Here is a 21,743-nt window from a genome sequence, read left to right as displayed (position 1 = left end):
AGCTAAAATATGCTGCTCTTTCTTTCAGAAATCATTCCTATTTCAGCAATTTTCCAGAACTTATTCTAATATTTAATGAGAATTTTGTCCCCAAACGTTCTTGCAAGTTAGCTACTCATTTTATTCTTAGTGAGACTGCTGAGTTTCTCTGTGCAATTCATATGTTCCTGCTGCATTTAAGTGTAGGAAGAGAACAAATACCACAGTTGCTTTTTTTTTTTTGGTTTGCTGGCAGGTTGAAATAATTTTGATTTAGATGAGAAAAAAGGCTCACACAGTTTCTTTATGGGAGAAAAATGGCAAAATAAATTAATATTTTACCAAGCCTTTGGGTTTGGTGAAATGGTGATAGTTTCTTGTTTTCAAAGTGGTGCATCTTTCAATATTTTAACCGAAACAGTGCTGGGAGGCAGTATTTTGGGGAGCTGTTGCAGGAAACTGTTCAGTAAGGTTTTGTTACACATGCGTATCCTGTGAACAGCTGTTTTTTTACCCTAGTGCAGATGCTTCTTTTCCTTTCTGGCTCTCTTTAAGTCTTAAGAGAAAGCAGTTATAAACCCAAGAATCAAAGTGCTGGCTTGTCGTTCRTGTGCTGCACTGTCCTCTGACCTTTCTGCCAAAGCTTTGAATGTCTTGTCTGCTTCCATCTGTTTTAAGTGACTATTACAGTTCAAAAGTGCACAGTTCTTTACAGCCTGTGAACAAAACATTCGTAATGGGTTCCTTTCATAATCCACAGAAGTAAACAAGTTGGCTGCTTGTAAAACACAACGGGATTTATATTTTTATTTCTATTGCGTTAGTAAAGCTATCCCTTCTTCTAAGTAAAAGTTTTCACTAACTAATAATTTCTCTTTTTTCCCCCTCTTCATGTGCCTTTTCAAACTTGCATTTTTGTTGTGCTTTCATTTTCCACTGTGCACAGAATTTTTTTTTTCAGCTCACTCACATACACCCATCATCACTGCCCATCCATTCTGTGTCATCCCATCTCACAAATTTGTCACCTGTCCTCGAGATGGACATGCTTTCAGATATTTCAGAGGAAGATCCCTTTGAAGAGTCCCTCCTTACCATTCCAGACATTTCAGAGTCCAATTCCATGGAACAAACATCAGATCATAATAAAACCAAAACAGCTTCACCAATTAATACCTTTGAATCTATGAGACCCCTAGCTAGTCAAGGTTCCCCTGCTGTTGAGGGAAGAATCCATACAAATGACTACAAAAGCACTGAGTTGTGYGTCTCATTCAGCTTCTTCAGATGCCTTTCTTTTAGTTTTCGTTCGCTGCTTGATGAGGATGGCTATATTACATTCCCTAGCCTTCCTGATGTTTGCATTTCTTTCCTCCCACCTGGCCTTCAGCACTATATTCCTATTACCTCTCCTTCCTTCATCCCCTCTTTTCTCCTTATCTTTGTCTTGCTTCTGTCTGCTTTCCAGTCTATTCCTTTTTCACTCACATTTTCCCTTCCTCTCGCTCTGTCCCTCTGCTACCTGGAGCCTAAGGTGACTTCCTTTAGTAGCTCTAATGGCAATGACCTGAATGACAAAGCAGAGGAAGAGGAGGTGTGTAATTTTGCTGCTTAAGTGTTGACACTTGCACAYTGCATTTATGCTTATTCTCATAARGCTTACTCAGTTTTGCACACTTCCTAGTTTAGAGGTGTGTCTGTGTACATGCTTGTAAATATATATATAAATACACAAACGCACATGTGTATATCTGTATCTTTTTAGCATTTCTCATTTGTGAAAAAATGGCATTGTGAGATTTTTAGTCARTAGATACATCATGRTTTTTCTGCCTAATTTCCTATAGCATGCATAATTTCATTGAATTCCACAGATACTGAGCTGCAGGTGGACTTGCATTGTAGTTCAAAATGTTARYGAGCACATAAATCTGAATACTGAARGTGCTCTGTGWAACAATAGATGTAATTTGACACTYTTTGCAAGTTCTATTTGCTCTGTCAATTGKTTTTAAGATGCTTGTCTCCTGCATGCATTGACTGGAATGCACATCTCWGAAGWTCTGTTTAGATCTGAAAAATTAAATTCCTAAAAGCTGAATTTGGAAAACTGTGAATATTTTAAAATCAGTGTTTTGTTATTCSAGATTTCAATTGTTTCAGCTCTACAAGGGTGTGTGCAAAGTTGAGTCTGTCCAAAGCACTTTTTCTTTYTTTTACATACTTTGGTTAATCTCTAGCAGCAGTTGAGACTGATTTCATTCGTTAGCTGCAGATTGTGTCAGACTGCGTCATTGAAGTCTGAACATTATTTGGAATACACTACTGAAATTGCTGTATAGAAGCCTCAGTCACACTAGTATGTTGCTCTGATCATCTGGAGTGGCTGATGAAATGCCTCCTTTCCTTATGTCTGATGCACATGTTACRGCAATACCACTAGAAAAACATCTTTTATTTTGATCCTCAAAGAAAATATTAAATCAATTATTATAGAATCAAAAAGGAGCAGGATCTGTTTAATGTTATATTTAACTAAGTTTGCTAAACTGATGTATGTATTAAAGACATGCAAAATATGATGCTATTACAATACCAGTCTAAGTTTAAATTAATGAAAAACATGACTTGAAAGATTTTTCTCTGTTTTTCTGTAGCCTAACTCAATCCATAATTTGTAACATAGTTACAGAAAATAGAACTCCAGATAAGTCAGAAATTAATAAAAATGCAATACGTACCACATCATATGTGCATTTACACAGAATCCAAAATGCAACAAAAGGAGCARTAAATCCCTCTTCAAATTTATGAACTTTTACAGTGTTGACTTTTAAATGCATCTTTTCCTAAGATTTCCAGTTGATATTTGTACTTCTGGAAAGACAASTGGAAAGAGGTTTGCTTTTTAAGGAACACTGTTCCTTAAGGCATTCAGAATACTTGGAGATAAGATTACAAAGATTAGCTATCACTTCCAACAGAATGCACTGCAGTTTAAGAATGAATATATTAATGTAAAAAAGGGGGTTGTGTGTGTGCCAATAGCTCAGCCCAAGACAACAACATTCCTAAAATTTAAGATAGTTTATAGATACAGTGTTTAAGTGTTTGACTTGAACCTTGGCCTCTTTTCCCAAAAGAACTCCTGGATTAGATTCCATTTTCCATCAACTCGTTGCAGAATTTARGTCGCTTACCATAGAAATTATGCATATCATTTTTCTTCGTTACTCATTCTTAAATTTTCACCTGGGAAACAATAAAAAGTACAGCAAGAAAGGGACACAGTGTGAAACTTCCATTTTTCATGCCACTTAYGCCAAAAATTACTTCAGCCATTCTACAACAATGTAGGTGCAAGAAGAYCCAAGTCGCTTAATTGCAACATCTGGGGCCGAAAGAGTAAAGGTCTGTAAAACCCAGCACGCTTTGCAGCATTTACAAAGAGATGAARCCTCTGTGTTAGTCTGTAAACCAATGTTAACACTTCCTTTTCTTGGTGATTTGTCCTGCGCTCACATAGGTGGAATATGAAGAGGAGGAAGCACAGCAGAAGGTGCTTGGTTGTTCTTTTGCAATTGAACCTGGCTGTGGCTGCCTGCCTTGTTAGCATCCCAAATTTTTTGTGGATTTTGTCTGAATAGTGCCTTTTCACCTTACCATTTTATTTCTTTTATTTAACTGTCTGATTGTAAGGGTCCTTTTTTATTTACTTGGTGGTCCATTTTATGTTCTTTTTGTTTTATTTTTGTTTTTTTGTTTGTTTTTTTTTGTTTATGTGGCTCAAATTCACAGATCAGTTCCTTGAGAGTAGACGGGGAAAATATTTATGTCAGACATAGCAATTTAATGTTGGAGGTTTGTATATAATGCRAAAAATACTCTCCATTCTCATGGGCTGCCAGGCTGCATGGGATGGGAGGTCACTTGCAGGCTGTTGCGGTCACAGTGCATGAAGTGCATGGGGAAAACCAGCTTGGAAATGTTGCATGTTATCATTCTAGTTTCTGAATTTAAAAAACAAACAAATGCAAAAAAACTACAACCAGCCCTCAGCTTGAACGTTGAACGTAAATTTGTGTATTTCTGCTAAATATTTTCAAGGTGGCAACTGGGAATAATAGCCCTATTTAGATAAGCAAACACATGGGTGCAAATCATAATACTAAATGGATTTTTGTATATTGCGCCCCAATGTTTGCATCTTCGGTTGAGCAGGGTTTCTAACTTTTGCCAKTTTAATCAACCTTCATCAAATACATTAGCTGAGTAAATGGAGTTTGTAAGGGGCAAGCAGTAGGCATAGAAAACTAATTCTGTTTTTGACACTGGTTTTAGGAGCATTGGGAAATCATGCCAAGATCAGATATTAAACGGGAAAGTTTGGATAACTCTAAATGCTTGCTTTTTTTTTTCCTTTTCAAATGGAAGTAAATTTCATGTCTTTAAGGTTGCTTTTCATTGAAGATGAGCAACAGCAAAGAGCTTTGAACAGTATGGTCATGGTGTAGTGCTTAAGTAGAGGTTTTTATTATGAGAATTTTCATATAGGTTGCAAATCTCAATTATTTTGTCAGAGACTGCCTGTAGTTATCATCAGAATCATTATCTTGTGATTAATAACTTAAGCTAATAACTGAAGATTTAGAAAATCCTACTGCTGTTCTAATTTTATTCATCCAGATGGGGCTATAAATAATTCCCTTTGTCACAAACTGTTTTTAAAAAAAAATCATTGTTTTCGTCGAGTAATAAGATGTGTGGATTGCAGTAACCCAACTAATGTTTTACAGCTTTTCGCAGCTTTTGATCACTATTGAAACTTTGCTTGTRTATAACTTACTAAAGCACTGAAAGTGTGCATTGCATAACTGCTTTGATCAAGTCCAAGAAATGTGCCTTGTGTCAAGCCAAGACAGGTCTTAAAATAATGACACGATTGTTACGAGCTTCAGTTGTATAAAAGAATGCCTTTGGCATAAGATTTTACTTCACTCAGGAAATACAAACTTTAGGGGGAYATATTTAATGTCTCATTTGTTAGTTCAGGATGAAAAGTGGTCCTGTGACAATACCTTTTGAGTTGCCAGAAGGGGAGAGGTTCAAATGTTCAARCTGCATGCAGGCTTATCCGCAGGGTTAGGAAATAGATGTGCAGCTCCAAACCCTTACTGGGGCTGAACATGCAAGTGAAAAGAAACTAGAAACTTACGGGCTTGGGGGTTGGATTTTCATGACTTAATGTGAAGTGTCTTTGCATTGTGATCACTGACAATAAAAATCCTAACCTAAATGGTAAATATCAGGGCACTCTGCTAAAAAATATGCAGAATCTTTGTAAAAAATACAGATTCTTTACCTACATTATTATTTCTGATTATATTCTTTAGACAAAACTTCCTTAATAATTATGTCTGCATTGATARTATTACATTTTAATCTTCAGTCTTTCAGTTCTTCACTAAAAATGGATCTGAGGCCTAAACTTGAATATAACTACAGAATATGGCTAAAAAAATATTTTTGTGTTAGACTGAGCATAAGCAACATAGGTTTTTCTTGAGACCTGGAATAGTAGAAGTAGGATAAATTGTGAAAGCAGAGTGAAATCTGCTTTTCCCACCAAAGCCCAGCCATTGTATTGAGAAGACAATGTATTGCCAAGAAAGCTAAGCATATAAATTTTTGCCTGGTTACTTGAGCAGTTACATTTCAGCACAGCTCCTGAACCTTACCTCTGCCCTGTAGCTGGGATAAAATGAAAGTATACCTTGTAGTTATTTGATGTGAGGTGCTTCAGTTTGGCCTCAATCAATCAYCATAAAATCTCATTTGGTATTCACATTGTGGTGTCCCCTTGGGCACTGGTCTATGGAGGTGCAATTTAGAGAGATCAGTTTTTTGGTACTGGCATGCACAAAAACTGTTCCTACTTTTSTTTGTCTGCTGTCAGGTTCTTAAAAGTAGAAAGGGCAGGTAATGGGGTTTAAGTCTTTAAAACTGATTCTTCCAGTAAGTTTAGGCCTACATGAGAGGCACAAGTCATCCCTCTGAAGCTAAGGAGGTGTTTGCTGCTTGCCTGTCTGGCCATGTAGTATCGTGTTCACAGATATTTTTCATAATTGGGTTAAACTATTCTTTCTTACAGCTACCTTCAGTTATGTCAGCTGTGCAATATTTTATATATGCTGAAGCATTTTCTTTTGTGCTAACAAAATTTAGTGAAAAAAAAAAACAGGTCCTGGAAATTATTATTGTTTCAAAGGGCTAGTAGTTTTATGTTTTGGATGAAGGTAGCCCACTGCTAAATAAGCCCATGTACAGCATTATTATCCTTTGCTTTAAAACAAGGAAGAAAATAAGTAGACTTCATTACAAAAAAACAAACCAAAAAATCTTGGTCTCTTATAGCCTTAAACTTTTTTTTTATTTTGAGGCATTCCAAAAAAGGTTACCTTTTCAGACACAAGGCACTTTCCTTGGTTTGGTTGCTTCTTTTTTTTTTTTTTTCCGAGTTAAGTTTGCCTTTGTTGTCGTGTTTTGTCCTACTTTGTTTTATGTTGCGGGTTGCTAGGACCTGGATAAGACCCAGGACGACTTACTGAAACACCAGGCTAGCATTAGTGAGCTCAAGCGCAATTTCATGGAATCCACACCCGAACCACGCCCAAATGAGTGGGAAAAGCGGCGTATCACACCTCTGTCCCTACAGACACAAGGGGTATGTCACTGCACACACCTGTCTGCATGCCTTTCCATACAACCCTGTATGTAATACAGCAAATGCAGTTTGTCCTTTAGGTTAACGCTTTATTTGTCTGGTGTAATATTTGTTTATACTAAGTGTACATTAACTTGTTTTACCACTTACTATTGGACCTGACTTTAAATAGTGTGTGTAATTTTATTCTTCTACATGAACAATTGAATTTGAAGGAAATGGAAGTGATGGCAGTATTTTCCTCTATGTTRAGGATATTTTAAATTTCACTCTGATTTACACAGATTGATAGAGATAACTYTTCAGTGACAGTAGAACTTTTCCTTCCTTTTTTCTATCTTCATATCTTCATAGACATTGTGGATAAATATACACAGTCTGTATTTTGTTTCAGAAGGGCTTTATGTGATCAGTTAATATAGTGTTAACATCAGGACACATTTAATGTAGTTGTTAAAATTACTTATCCTAATCTTTAAAAGTTTTAAAAATGAATTTATCTGCTTTTCCTCTACACCTCTCCTTTCTGACTGAACCTTTAAACAGCAGTATGAAAAAAAGTTTTCTACAAATATCATCTTGAATGCCTCTAGCAAGAAAGCTACCCAAATTTCTCATGCTGTTGTCAAACTTTTAGTTTTATTGGGTTATTAGCTGGTTCTTTCATACAGTAGATGAGTAAATCAGTCTTTTAAAGCAATCAGTTTGTTGTATTGTTATCCTTGTCTATCACCATGGTTCCCACCCTTCCTTCCTTAAATGTATTGTTGTCCTATCCCCTTAAATTCTTCGGCATTCTTTTCAGTCCACAGAAAGGTGAACTTTCAGTTAAGCAGGCCTGATGCTATGRAATTATTTTTGATAATAAGACACTATTTTAGTAAGATCTGTAAGTGATTTGAACTGTGAGTATGCGCATACAGAGAACACAGCAAATAACTATGCATAACTTTTTTGTTAATTTATGGCTACTGCCAAGAAATTCCTCAARTTTCTGAGTAGTACTTTAATATTTCTACACATAGTGGTATGTGGATAGGTACAAATGTTGGTCATATTTTAAATATTCATGACACAGTGGTTCATTTAATAGCTACGAATATATTTTTGGTTGAAACAGATATTTATTTAGAAGTGTAACTTTATTATGTGGTTGTGTGTATTTTCTGTGTTGATTTCTTTGTTTTGAAATTGGGGCCCCTGCAAGTTGTTTTATATCTGGTGGTTTGGGGTTTTTTTTTGCTTTTTTTTTTTTTTGTAGTATGTTCTGTCATTTCCAGATGATTTGGTTTTATGTTTATGTATAGTGTGTGTCTGTCTCATTGCTTGTTGATTCACACTGGTTTTATAAAATGAAAACCAAATAGAAAAAAGGAGACCACATTTTCCAAGTGAAAACCCTGCCTGGGAAGGAGAAACAATGGATTTCAATGCCATGGATTGCTGGAGCAAAACCAGAGGAAACCAATAAGGTGGCTGCCCTGAAACCTGCTGCTTTTTTCGCTGTATCTGCTGTGGGCTAGCTTGGGCACTTCTTTCTTTTTCTTTTTTTTTTTTCCTTGATGGAAATAACTTTTTTTAAGCCAATACTGAAAGGAGAATGTTGAGTTGTAAACCAGGACCTCTGTGTGTACACATATAGATACACACATATATGAATGCCAGTTAAACATCAAACAAACCATGAAGTTCTGAATGGCCACTGTTTGAAAAGAAAACCAATTTTTCACTGAAAAATTACTGTATTTGATGTGACTAGGATGACAGCAAAACATGTATTTTCATTCTATACAGAAGTAAKTGCTTGCAGTTATTTGACATTTCACACAAGAACTTTTTGCTTTGTGTGTTCACAATGTAATCATTATTCAAATCATTAATGCTGTGCAGCTTCGTTTCAAAGGCAACCTGTTCTGAGTACTTCTGCACTTCTGTATCTCTCTTTTCATTCAGGAAAAGAGGGAGGTTTTGTCCCTGACAAGCTGGTTTAAYATCTGTGCAAGCACTCTATAACCAGTGGGACTAAAAGCAGTGTGATAGTGATGGGTTGCAATTGTGATATTGCTCTTTTACATCAGTTTTTCTATTAGGTTAATGTGAAGCTGGCAGTCCTACTTCACTAACAAATATAAGTTTGATGTTTGGGAAACTATTTCCATCCTGAATTATTTGTTGATGGATGTCTGTTGATCCTTGCCTGTCTTTTAGGATAGCTGGAAAATAGATGAGAATACAGCAARGATACCACTGCTAATATTCTTTCTTTTCTTCCTCCTTTTGCTTCAGCCAAAATGCTTGCAAATAAGTAATTTTCCATGTATTAGAAATGTTATTTTGGGCACGTCTCATTTGTGCCACTATACTTCTAGAAATGCAAGTGCACAGCATCTGTGACTTAATTAAACAAAAATTAAGATATTGATGTTTATGTCACAATTATGGGAAATATTTGTTTTATGGATACCCACAATTTTTTTTTTCTTTAATCCATCTCCTGCAGCTTGTAAACAGTATTTCATGTTAGAGTGTGTGACCATGTACCAGAAGGAATTTGCCAGGAATTTAAACACAGGCTGATACAAAATGGATGTATTCTATCTATACAATTAGTCCTTTTTTACTAAATGCTTCAGGGAACAGGGGTTACATTATCAAACAAATTGTGTGACTGGGGTTTTCCTTTCAAAAGACTGGAAGGCCCAAAAATCTGAAGGTGGGAAAATGCTAAAAAGTTGSGTGATATGTGCCTGTCTTGAATTGTGTATATAAGGGGAGCATAGGGATAGAGGTGCCCACAGTCTGACCACATACCACATAGAGATTGAGTAGAGTGAAAGGAGCATTATGAACATTTTTGCTTTTTGATATAATCTACTAATAGATGAACGTTTCTTGGGTGTAGTAAACTAGGGAAAGCAAGTAGGGGTAAGGAACACATTGCCCTGATGGATATTCAGTGTTGCATGAAGGCATATTTAATAACTTGCATTCCTATTAGCTTTTTTTTAGCCACCGTTGAAATAAACTTTGAGATTTATTGTAGGAAAAAACCCAAGTTAGGGGTTCTTTTTCTTTTTCCTTCTCTGTTTTTTTTGCATGCCGTATGCGTCGTAGTGTATGTACAGTAGCATGGTGTAACCTCTGTCAGTTCATACTCTGTATCTCTGCTCACACGGTGAGTCCCCACGGCTGCAGTTGTGTGCATGGCACCTTGGCTTTCCTCTGGCGTCCGCTTCTGGCATGATTGATTCTCTGTAGTGCCCTTCAGGAAGGCTGAAATGTATCTCATGGAATGCTGTCAACGTCTGTGTTATGTCCATCTTATGTATTTGTATGTTGTTAGCTTTTTGTTTTAACCGCTTTTATTTCTAACTTCTTACCAGAGCTTGTGGAAGGAAATCTGRAATAAAGAATTGTAGCCTTTTCAGAGCCTTATACCCACATGAACTTTTAAAGTTTGTTAAACCATACATATTTATAGACCAGACTATGAGCATTACTTATGCTTTAAAGCAATGTGTAACCTTTTATGTGTGTTTGAAAAAAAAACCCCAAAACAAATAAGAACCAAGTTTTCCCACTAAAATGGGAAAGGCTTTTTGAAAATGGAGTTTTAATCAACATAAATTTGCTTAGGATATTTAAATATTAAAAAAAAATGTATATAACATGTGTTATAAAGAAGTAAGAAATATTTTAACGTTTCAGAGCAGTGGGGATGTATTCTAAATAAATGTGTCTGACAGCCCTGGAGCTCAGATCCAGCTGGGCATTAGAAGGTGTCAGAAATGGATTTTTAAAAGGCAAAAAAAAAATCCCAGTACCAAATAAGGAGTTACCAGCTAAGCAAACTGTGCTGTTTGGGAAATCCGTGTAAATGTCGATGTGTAAATGTCGATGTGTTCCGTTCTCACGGTGTGTTGTGCACGCTGGAGGCGCAGCCCCGCCGCCCGGCTGTGCTCTGTCCCCTCTGTCCGTGCYCCTCTCGTTCCCTCTTGCCTTTGTCACGTCTCTCTCTTGCCAAACCATTCCCTTGTAGGTGGCTGCCGCTCCGTCCGCCGCTGYCTAATTCTTCCCTCTCCCTTCTCTGACCCGTCTAGAGCCTGGAAGAGGAGATAACCTCCATTTTGTTTAGTAAGGAGCGCTTCGGCGCCGSCACCAGCGGGCCCTTCGCCGCCGCCAGCCCGGGGCCAGCAGAGGGCGCTGCGGGGGAGCAGACGGGCGCTGCCGCCGCGCCGCCCCAGGTGCTGCTCGGGCGCGGGGCCGGGGCCCGCCGGGACAGGGACAAGGATAGGGACAGGGACCGGGACAGGGACAAGGACAGGGACCGGGACAGGGACAGGGACAAGGACAGAGACAGGGGCTGGGGCTGGGGCGGCTGCTCCCGTGCGCCCCGCCCTGCTTTAGAGCGGCGTGCCTGCCGTAGAGTTACCTCTACATTGCAGCGCGCCACGAACAGGGAGCATTCGGTGCTTGGTTACGCTGTGTAGGTGCTGCGCTAGGTAAACAGCAATAAAAGCTAGGATTAAGTCACAGATGGTGTGTTGATTTTTTGTATTCTTTTCATCCGAGCTCTTAATTTTGCTGCAGACTGTTCACTAAAAATACATTTGATTAAAACTGACACCTAGTGCATCATTTGCTGTAGGCTCTTGGACAGCCGTCATTATTTTATTGTGGAAGAAATACTAATATAGCTGCTTTAATATCATCCTTTTGGCTCCAAACTGAATTCTAGTAKGATCTTCTTGATAATCATGTATTGCTATTCTGATAACATAGTACCCTAAACAGTCTTCCTCTTGTAATCTATTAAGTTTCATAAGGTAACAGACCAAAGACAAACAACTAACAAAACCCTACAATAAAGCCTTTTTTTTTACTTTTCTTTTGATTATGGCAAACTGGTAGTAAAACAATATTTTTTCAGTTTACTTTTGTTTCATACTTATTCATAATTCCTGATTTAACAGAGAGAAATAACTGCCTCGGTAGCATCACTGGCTGGTGCACTCATGCTTTTACTTTCAGGCTTTCATAATTCAATTCTTATGCCAATAATAATTTCCGTAATTCTTACCTACTTTTGACAATTTTTTCAGTGAAGTGTGAGGAAACTAGCATCTTGCAGTGACTATGTAGCATCTGTCTAGTGTCATGTGTATACATTCTTAAAAGCTTGCTTGGAGGATGTTGCACTGTTGAAAAAGGTTATGCATTGATTTTTGTCCTCTAATTGCTTTTTGTTTCACAGACACATGCTTCCAGAGCAGAAGGGCCTTGTACTGGAGTCAGCGATGCTGATAAGGTTCTACAGATTTTTTCCATGGCTAAATTTGACTCTAACTCTTCCAATCCATCTTCATTCTTTCCTTCCCTCTTTTTTCAGTTAACCATCTTAGCCATCTTTTGTCTTCCATATGACATGAACCAGCCATCAGCTAATTTTATTTTCATCATTTTAATTTATTCATATACTCTACTTTTGTTTTTCCTCATCCATGTTTTTTGTGCAGAGTTCACATGAGACTCTGGACATAGTGGAGGAGAAGAAGCAGGCAGAGTTTGGGATAGAAGAAACACTAGTCGTAGACGAAACCAACAAAGGGAAAATGCAAGTTGCCACAGATGCTGGGGAWACATGTAAGGTGGAGCACCTGTCAAAAAAGGACTCTTCATCATTGCCATCAGATAGTAGCAGCAGCAGCAGCAGTAGTAGTGAGAGTGAGGATGAAGAGGTGGGAGAATACCAGCCACATCATAGGGCAATTGAGGAAGTCATCAGGGAAGAACAGGAAGAAGAGGAAGACGTGAGAAGAAAAGAACATGAAGAACAAACGCAGCATGTGGAAGCCACACCGGAAAGCAGTAAACTAAATGCACCAGTTGAGCATAAACAAGTTACAGCTGAAGATTTGGCCCAGGAAAATACAGTTAATGTAGCTACAGACAAGAAGAATTTGTCAGAGCAAATTAAGCAAGATTTAGGTGAAGAAAAAGAGGAGGAACAGCTCAAACTCAATGGAGATGTGTCTCATGTTGACATTGATGTTGCACCACAGTTAATTTGTTGTTCTGAGGTAAATGGTAGAACAGTATGACAACTAGATTAAGCAGAGATATTTCTTGGGGTGAAAATATACCTGCCTTTCTTCTTCTCCTATTCCTCCACATCTTCTGGCATCCAACAAGATTCAGATCATTTGGAAGGGGAAACCATTGTTGAGCAGTGAAATTCTGTCTCCTTCAGTTATGGTTTCTGACTTTTTGCTGGAACTGAGTGAAAATCACCAGTAAAGGCAAACCTTCCGAAGACTGAGATCTTTTTTTTTTTTTTTAATCTCCTCCTTATTTTATATGCACATACATAATGTGTATTTATTATTTACGTGTTTCAAATGTTTTGAGTCTTGTCTTGTCTATTTGTCAGCTGTTTTTGACAAGTCCATGACATGTAATTGTGATTGGAAWACTTGCAAATTGAAATTGGAAAGCATGCGCCACAAATTTTTGTTCCTTCTCCCCCCTGTAATTACTCACTGCTTTTCTTGCCTTTTTTTCCTCCTTCAGTAAAACATTGCAGATTTGTAGGCTAGAACATGTAAGGCTAGAAATTACATCAGTGAGAGCACTGCACTGTTAAGTGGTGAGGCTCACATCACAATGTTTCTTTGGAGTCTTCTAGTGCACTAGATACTTAGGAAGCATGCATGAGTTCCTGTCACAGCCAGTTGTTCTAAGCCAAACAAGGTTAAAGAGTTCATTACCAGGCAAATGATAAAGAAGCAGAAAGGGAAAAAAATKAAATGCAGGCATGTATGTCTTTGTAAATTTGCCATGATCTTCTGATGAATTTTTCAACAATTCAGTGGGGTTTTTGTAGTTCTCTACCTGCTTGTTCTTGTAATGGTGGCAATTTTTTTTTTCTTCTAAATCCAAACATCTCCTTTCTTTTGCTGTCTTTTACATCCACAGCTGTTCTGATTAATGACCTGAAAGGATTAGTTTATTAGACTTTTAAAATTTGCAAGCACTCATACTTCCTAAAAACATAGATAGTTTGGAGGAAGAAGAGCTACTTATATGCGAGCATGAAAGGGTTTTGGGGTTTTTTTCCTGGAATTTTACCCCATCTGTATCCAAAATCGATATAAGATAGCAGCTGATGCATCTGGAAAAATATCCAAAAACTTTAGTTCTTAAATCTAACGAAAATCTGTTCCAATAAGATAATTCATGAATTCGTTAGCTTACAGACCCCAGGTTAATTGCTTTGTTTGTGATACTGCAGAGAATACTAGTTAACTCTAAATTGTTAAAGTGGCTTTTTATGATCTCTGTTCAAWAGAAATCCTTGGCTTACAGAATTATTGCATTAAATTTACACTGCTTAAAATCCAATTTTCATAAGTTTTTCTTTTCCAGAATAGTGCACATTAAAAGTTAAACTTTTACSAAATTTCTAGTCCTGATTTGCAGAGTGAGGAGTGATAGGTATTTTCCCAGACTAGTTCTAATACAAAATTCATCTGTCTGAGCTAGCTATCAATTTCTTTATGCAAACTAARCTTTTTACTTTTCTTCATAGTGGTGCTTTTACACATTTTCAATATATGTGTTGTAGCTTTGTTTTAGCAATCACTCTTTGATATGTACTGTTGGCCGAAACACTGAACTTTGACAAGGTTATTAGCAGATTACGTTTTCCTACAGTGTTATTTATATACTAGAGGGCAGATGTATTAATCTTCATTTCATTTTGCTTATTTATTGCATGCTTTTTCTGTGGAAAGTCAGTCAAATACTATTATTTTTTTTTGACCTTTTGGTTGTGTTTTCTTGGTCCACTTTACAAACCTTCTTCTGTCTTTTGAACTGATTGTTGATTTCTTGCATCACAGCCTCCAGTAGTGAAAACAGAGATGGTAACCATTTCAGATGCCRCACAGAGAACTGAAATTTCCACTAAAGAAATTCCAATTGTTCAAACAGAAACTAAAACTATCACGTATGAATCCTCACAGGTATCGTGATCGGTTTGCTTATTGTTTGCAGTCTTATTTTTGTCCTGGTTACATAGTTTAAAAGAGATAATGTCCCAAAATGCTTTTCAAAAGCATGTACTTTTTTTCTAGCTGGTAAAAATATACTTTGGTTATGAATTAGGTAAGTGAAATGTTAGAAAACCATATTACTTCAGAAGTTCTAATTTTCTACATCTATTTAGTTGCCATCTGCAAAAATATAACTCACTTAAATCCAGTTTTGGAAASTTGATTAAAATACCTCATTGCTCCTGAAAGGAACTGTGATCATAAATTTTCCACAGGAATGAGCCATAATAATAGCCTTACATGACTCTRTAAACTTAGATGGCTTCTATTTAGATTTCAGTTTTAGCTGAATTAAAGAATGTGTTTAATAAGAAAACTAGCCTTTTATCCTGTGAAAACAAAGATTTTTAAATGCCAAAATACAAAAATGCCGTTTTTTTTCCTTTTAGCTTGATGGCAATGCTGTTGGTGATAGTGGYGTGCTGGTGAGTGCACAGACAATTACATCAGAATCCATTTCCACCACCACAACTACACACATCACAAAGGTAAAATATATCTAATGTCTTTCTTAACTAAAAAAGACACTGGACCCTCAAACCACAATTTTGTGTGAAGTTTCYTGTGTATCTGCTAAWTCATTGAGGAAAAGTAACTTGAAAYKGAYGGGATTTGTTCCAGGTGTGTGTGAGTTAATCTGTCTATAGACGGATTTTGAAGAGAGAAGTCCTAAATGAATAAGCAATATCTGGGAACAGGACAGGGAAAGGGGGGAAAATATGATTAGTGGGTTTTTAATAGTTCACATAGGTCTTACTTTCAGTATTTGACAAATGAGTATGTAACTGAATTTTTAACGATTCAGTCCTGTCATCACTCACTGATACCTTGCAGAATCTTTGCTAATGTAACTAATTTGTGTTAAGTCCACAGGAGCCCTGCTAATGACACGTGAATGAACTGAAACAATGTTTTTCCAGACTTTGTGTTGATCATCCTTGTGCTGCTAGGTTTAGGATATATTTAAAAACAGATCATTCTGCTACATTACTTTKCAAGTGTATTTGGGTGCTGAACTATTTGCTCTGCATTCCATGCWTGAAAAGGAAAGGAAAACTCAGTGTTAACAGGACATCACATCTGTTTCATGTAAAACAGGAAACGTGTAATGTTTCATGCCAGAGTGTTAGAACTACCAAAGTGTGATGATGATTATTGTTATTGCTAATTTATGTAAATATTTGTCAAATTTTAGACATGCCTAAACAACACMGTTTTCAACTCCTCTTTAACTCTTTGCATCTTTTGCCAAGAAAACTACAGAAACATTGTTTAGGGCAAAGCAAAATGGAAGAGGGAAACATAAGTTGGGAATTCAGGATTTCCCCCCAAGACACAGAAATTTAACAACGTGACAGAATTAAAAAATAACTCGCTTCTCACTGGATATCTTTTCTGAGAATTGCAATATTTTGAAGATTGAAAGTTGTATGCACAAAATGACAGTGGAAGGATAATGCTGGAAAGCGAGTCACAAGAAATAAAGTAAGCTCAGAATTGAAAATGGTATGTTTTGTTGTACAGACCAGTCAACAGATCCTTTTCATACTCCTGCTCCCTTTTGGAATCATTAAGCCACACTATTTTAGGAAAAAACCTTTATTCAATGGATTCAACCACAGTTTTGACAGGAAGTGTACGTTTGCTTGTCAAGTTCAGATGTCAAATAATCTTGCTTCTTGAAAGGAACAGTTAAAGAAAATGGTTTCACTCTTGTCTTCTGCTGAAAAATTACAGGGATTACCATCATGCAGCTGATCCTTACTTTTTTGAACTGATGATAAACAGTCAGTAACAGGATTGTTTAAATTTTCTAAGTTAACTTTCTGTTTTATATCCCAGACTATTCATTACTCATAAAGGGACCTGCTAAAATAGTTTCATTGTTCAAACGGTGGTCTTAGCAGAGTCATCTTGGCTGTTCTCTAGTATGGTCAGTGTATCTTGAGTAGTAGTTTATGCTTTTCTCATGCACTGAGAAAAGGCAAATTTAAAAGGCTGATTTAAAAGGCAAATAACCTTTATTTCTGTGAGGTTTTTTAAATAAGCTAAAGCATTTTAATACTGAGAATAAGTGAAAAAAAGCACAAAAGTGTTCAGCAGTGTGAAATATTTTGGAAGTATCTGRTGAAGGTCTTTGAATGGCAGAACTGAAAACCAGATCATCTTTGTATTTAATGGCATAGGATTATGACTGAGGAGAGGCCCATGATAGAAGGGTTGAAATCAAAGAAAAGGCTCTTGGAATTGCCATAGTGCCAGATTGTATGSTGGAAGAAGCTGGAATTACAGATTGCCAAACATGGGCTCCAGTAACAGAAGTAATTCTCTATTGCTTGATTTTTATCARGTTTAACAGTTGCTAGAATGGGACCATAGCTGAAGAAGGAAAGGATGATTTAGCACTGAACACATTTACTGCTAATTGCGACTCAGACACAGAAAACTATATGCTTCAGTGCAACAGAAAGGAGTGCTTTGTGGAAAYATGGAATAATTACAGGGATGTTTTCTTGGGGTTTTTTTTCTGCCATGTGTAGATGGTAAAAGGTGGAGTATCAGAAACAAGAATTGAGAAGCGCATTGTCATTACTGGAGATGCAGATATTGACCATGATGAGGTGAGTATGCAAACTTAACTCCACTTAAACTCCACTTAAAATGTGGAGTTTGTAGTCTGGTGAGATCTAGATGATGTTTCAGAAATCTGAAGTAAGAGAAAGGTACAAAAATTGAATAAAATAATATAGAAAGACCCTGAGACTGTTGATTGTGGCATGGTTATTAAGTAGTCATGTTTTGCAAATAAGAAGCCTTTTGAATATACATGAAAGAAAAACAACATTTGTAAATTTGCATCATAGATCATGTGAATGGATTTTTACTATTTTTAAAGGGATTACTCTTTTTGGAAGAGACCCAGTTTATTTAGTGCAGCTTTTGCACTGGGAGGAAAAGCATTACTGAAATAATCTTATTTTGATACGCTAATCTGGGTGGATGGGGTCACTACTGCATTGTGTTGTAAACATCAGAATGCAGTGCTCATTTTGACTGAAAGCTTTGAAATACATTAAAATATAAACTGCTCAATTTAAAAATTAGGATTTGGCCAGTATTTGTAGAGTTAYGTAAAACAAAAGTAATTGTTGATCTGCTGAAATTGTATGTACCTTTCATCTCCATCAGTACTGAAGCAGTATTTTACAATATCTTAGAAACGAAGGTTAAAATGCCTTTTATGTGCCCAATTAATAATAAGGCTAAGTTTGAGGAGTAAACAGGAAAATAATTGAGAAAACTCAATTATCTGGTCTTCRTAGTGATGATTACACAGAGGTTTTTTTCATCTAAGAAACTATAGTAACAAAGGCAATCAACAGTCATTGGATAATACAGATGGAAAAGTCTACCTTGCAGTGAATCAATTTCTAACTTCATAAAAGTTAGGCTTCACAAATAAAAGAAAACTTCATAAAAGAAAAGGCTTCACAAATCAGCATAACATGGTTTAAATTAACTTACAAATTGTAATATATTGACAGTTCTTAAGGAATCTATTTTCACATTTTGATTTGCATCCAGAAAGTATCTTTTGAAAAGCTGAATCTCTTCTTGAAACTGGTAATTAAATGACAGGGCTGTTTCGCATCAGGCATGGATGGCTCTTGTTTGCCTTGACACACATGCAGTGCACTTCAGATGTCTGGAAAGGACACAAAATAACTTTAGCATACCAGACAATTCTCATAGCCCTTCTTTAATTTGAGATGAGTGAATAATGAAGTAAAAAATTAAGTTATACCAAAGGAAGTTCAAAATACAGTTTTAAGCACTGAAGTTTATAATAGCAGTGAGCAGCTTTTAAGAATCTAATATCTGTCACTTTTTCTTGAATGAATATGGAGCTTCTTAAATGCCCAAGTACATGCTGGATGTTTTTTATTTTGTCTTTTAGCTTCCTGTATCACTAAAGCAGTTTTCAATAGGAAAATAATATTTCAATTTGGAGTTTCAGAATACAAATATTTGTATTACTTGTTGTAATTTAACAGTTAGAGACTTAGGGCTTTTTCATTGCTTACGGTGTGATTCTAAGCAAACAGAAAACATCAGTATTGTACCAATGCACATCATGTGTCCTATACATAYTCTCTTAATTGGATTTCAAATTCAGTATCACATTAACAGTTAGGGTGCCTAATGTTGGTGTTTTTAATTTCTCTTCAGAGTTAGTTACTTCTTCTCTCTCGTAGTACCTGTAGCTAGCTCAGAAAATAGTCACTTTTCTAAATTAAGATAAACTTTTTTGTTGCATTGTATTTTTCTTGCTACTTCTATAATTTTGGRGGCTTTTTAGTTGTATTTGATACTAAGGTGAACAGGTGAACTGTTGCCTCTGAATGCCTTCCCATTACTTCTGTTTTTTTCTTACGCTGGGTTCCAGCAGTAATACAGCTCACTGAAATAAGGTGTGTAGATCAGAGCAAGAAAATCTCGGTGCTATTTCACCTGTGATGGTTCAGTTGGAAGGGACTTAAATGATCAACCGGGTATATTTGTAAACCTCTTAAGATGATAAAATTTCTCAGAGTGGGGAGGAGGGATTGTAAGAAACTGGATAATACTTACMTTTACAATTCCCTGAATTAAGTTAGAGAAATTTCTCTAAAACTTGTGCAGGAAGAAAAATTGCATTCTTGTACTGAGAAAGAAATTTCTGTTATGAACTTGTTCCAGAGTTTCAGTACCATACTTAAAYATTTATTCCAAAGTATCTTTCTGTTTTGTTCAGGAAACTCAAGGGCACTCTTATTTTTCTATACTGTCTTATATTCTTGTTAAGGCATTATTGGTTACATCTTCTGCAGAAATTAAAAAACATCTGGGATGTAAGAATACTTTTTTCTTCTGAGATTAACTAGAAAGTTATCTTACAACTTCTTCGTTGGTTGTTGCCTCCTGGAAATTTTTAGCATATTAGGTTTTTTTTTCCCCTTCCGTTTAGGTTTTGTGTTTTGGGAGTTGGTTTGATTTGGKGTTAGGTTGATTTTTTTACCCTTGATCTCTCTCAAGTTCAGGAATTTACAGTTCTGTAAAAATTATAACCAAATTTTCCAAAGCTACTCTTCCAATTCTCTGGCCCCGCTTGTATGTCTTTTTGGTCCTGTTAAGTTCCATATTTCAAATACATTTTCAGGCCCTGGCACAGGCAATCAAAGAAGCCAAAGAACAGCACCCTGACATGTCTGTGACGAGAGTGGTGGTGCACAAAGAAACTGAACTTGCTGAGGAAGATGAAGACTAAAATMAAAAATGCCCTCAAGCAAATACTTCAGGTAAGCTTATGTAATAACATAGCATATATAATTATCACAGGAAAAACATAGCATCAGTTTTCCCTTGCATTTGTGTCTTTTCAGCTGAAAAAATATGGGACTTCTTTAAGATAGGCATTTCACAAGAGGGTGAGTTGAAACAGGTGCTAATAGARGACTGTTAGTGTAAGAATTTTTATCTTTGGTCTAATTTGACATTCATTTCAGTTGCAAATGTTCCTACATATGTCTCCCAGTTTTGTCACAGTACTGTCATGGCATTTTCTACAATGTTTGGTTAAATTGTTATAGTTTACATTGAAGTGGGTTTGGGCTACTTATGCAAAATATGAAGGATGYAWCACAYTTTCCCGTTTACCTGCACAATTACWGTTGTTACCTAACATCTTGCTTGTTTAAAAGTGAAGATTGTAATTTCCAAACTTGGACATTTGACTTTAGTCAGCTAATCCTTAATCACTGAAATTCTTGGCCTTTTATCATTTTCCTATGCAAGAGGGTAAATGCATTGGAAGCTCAAGTTTCAAAGCCTTTTGTTTGTTGAAAAAGCTATTTGAAGTAATGTTAGTTTATTAGGCCCTCCTTCCTAGGTAGAGAAAAATAAAAAAGGAAAAACCACAATACAGCTCTGCTTCATATATTCAATAGAAAGATCAGGATGAACACTGAATAAATCTGCTCTTGCATTCATTGTAGGCTTATGTCTTAAAGCTKGGTAACCATTTGGGGGTGTAAAGCTTCAGATTTCCTTTGCTTGTCACACTGTTGCTATGAGACTCAAGCTTCAAGTTTTTTCAGACTTGATGGTTTTGTTAATGATAGATTCAGATTAAAGAAAAAGGTTTTGTGTGGAGTAGTTAAATATCAATGGGAGACATTTATAAAGAAATGAAGTTTAAAAACCAGTGATTTAAGTCTTCATTAGAAGACTTAGACCTCTGACTTTTTTTACTGACTGGTCTCTGTATTTAGCTAGAAGAGCAGCAGTGTTATTGTCACATCTCRAAAAGGAAAATTGTTTTAGTACAATGTCAAGCTTTTATTATGCACCTTGATCAATGTTGATGTAGGGGAAGGCAAGATAAAATAAATACATTTTGTATGTTTTAAAGAAATGAGAGTAGTCATGATTCTTATTTCCCTGGTTTAGTATTTTATACAGTGGTGGTTGTGGCCTGTGGACAAGAGACTTCTATGTCCTATGCAGGCAGGCATTCCCTTACTATTGAACAAAATTCTTTACCAAAGCAAACTACCCATTATAAATTTCAATCTGCAGCTTTAGCAGACTTGAGCACAGTGATGAAKTGCCAGGAATATATGAAAAATGAGACACTTGACTTGATTCCAAATGTGGCGTAAGCTACTAGAGGAGAGGATGTTTTTCACATAATCCTGATAATTTGTCATGTTGAAAAGATCAATTTTATTCCTGTGCCTGAATTTCATAAGAGCTGAAGCTTTAACTGTYGAGTATCACTTGTGAGATCCAGAAGAGAAAAGATTCAAATACCAGTTGAGAGGATATGTAGTGCATCTATTGAATGCTGTTCCATGGAGGATGACCGTTATCAAGGAATTGGACTC

At 36.4% G+C, this 21,743-nt stretch overlaps 1 protein-coding gene across 11 annotated transcripts in view; it reads left to right on the top strand.

Moving 5' to 3' along the window:
* Positions 1–20,156, top strand: part of EPB41L2 (erythrocyte membrane protein band 4.1 like 2) — a 103,899-nt gene extending 83,743 nt beyond the window's left edge. For 3 of the 11 annotated variants that reach the window (XM_057364361.1, XM_057364362.1, XM_057364360.1), the window contains 9 exons: positions 3,778–3,840; positions 6,557–6,703; positions 8,071–8,175; positions 11,958–12,011; positions 12,220–12,783; positions 14,605–14,727; positions 15,207–15,305; positions 17,358–17,438; positions 20,018–20,156. In XM_057364361.1, coding sequence (XP_057220344.1) covers positions 3,778–3,840; positions 6,557–6,703; positions 8,071–8,175; positions 11,958–12,011; positions 12,220–12,783; positions 14,605–14,727; positions 15,207–15,305; positions 17,358–17,438; positions 20,018–20,125 — 1,344 coding nt within the window. In that variant the 3' untranslated portion in view covers positions 20,126–20,156. Of the gene's footprint in view, positions 1–3,777; positions 3,841–6,556; positions 6,704–8,070; positions 8,176–10,803; positions 10,948–11,957; positions 12,012–12,219; positions 12,784–14,604; positions 14,728–15,206; positions 15,306–17,357; positions 17,439–20,017 lie in introns of all 11 variants that reach the window. The other 8 variants (XM_057364371.1, XM_057364364.1, XM_057364365.1 and 5 more) reach the window with 8 other exon arrangements.
* Positions 20,157–21,743: the final 1,587 nt, after the last annotated feature.

The sequence above is a fragment of the Malurus melanocephalus genome, unplaced genomic scaffold, assembly GCF_030028575.1.
Source record: "Malurus melanocephalus ecotype Western Australia unplaced genomic scaffold, MMel_1.1 scaffold_38, whole genome shotgun sequence".
In the NCBI taxonomy this organism is placed as follows: domain Eukaryota; kingdom Metazoa; phylum Chordata; class Aves; order Passeriformes; family Maluridae; genus Malurus; species Malurus melanocephalus.
The sequence above is the reverse complement of the archived record's forward strand: the minus strand, read 5'-3'. Positions and strand labels throughout refer to the sequence as shown.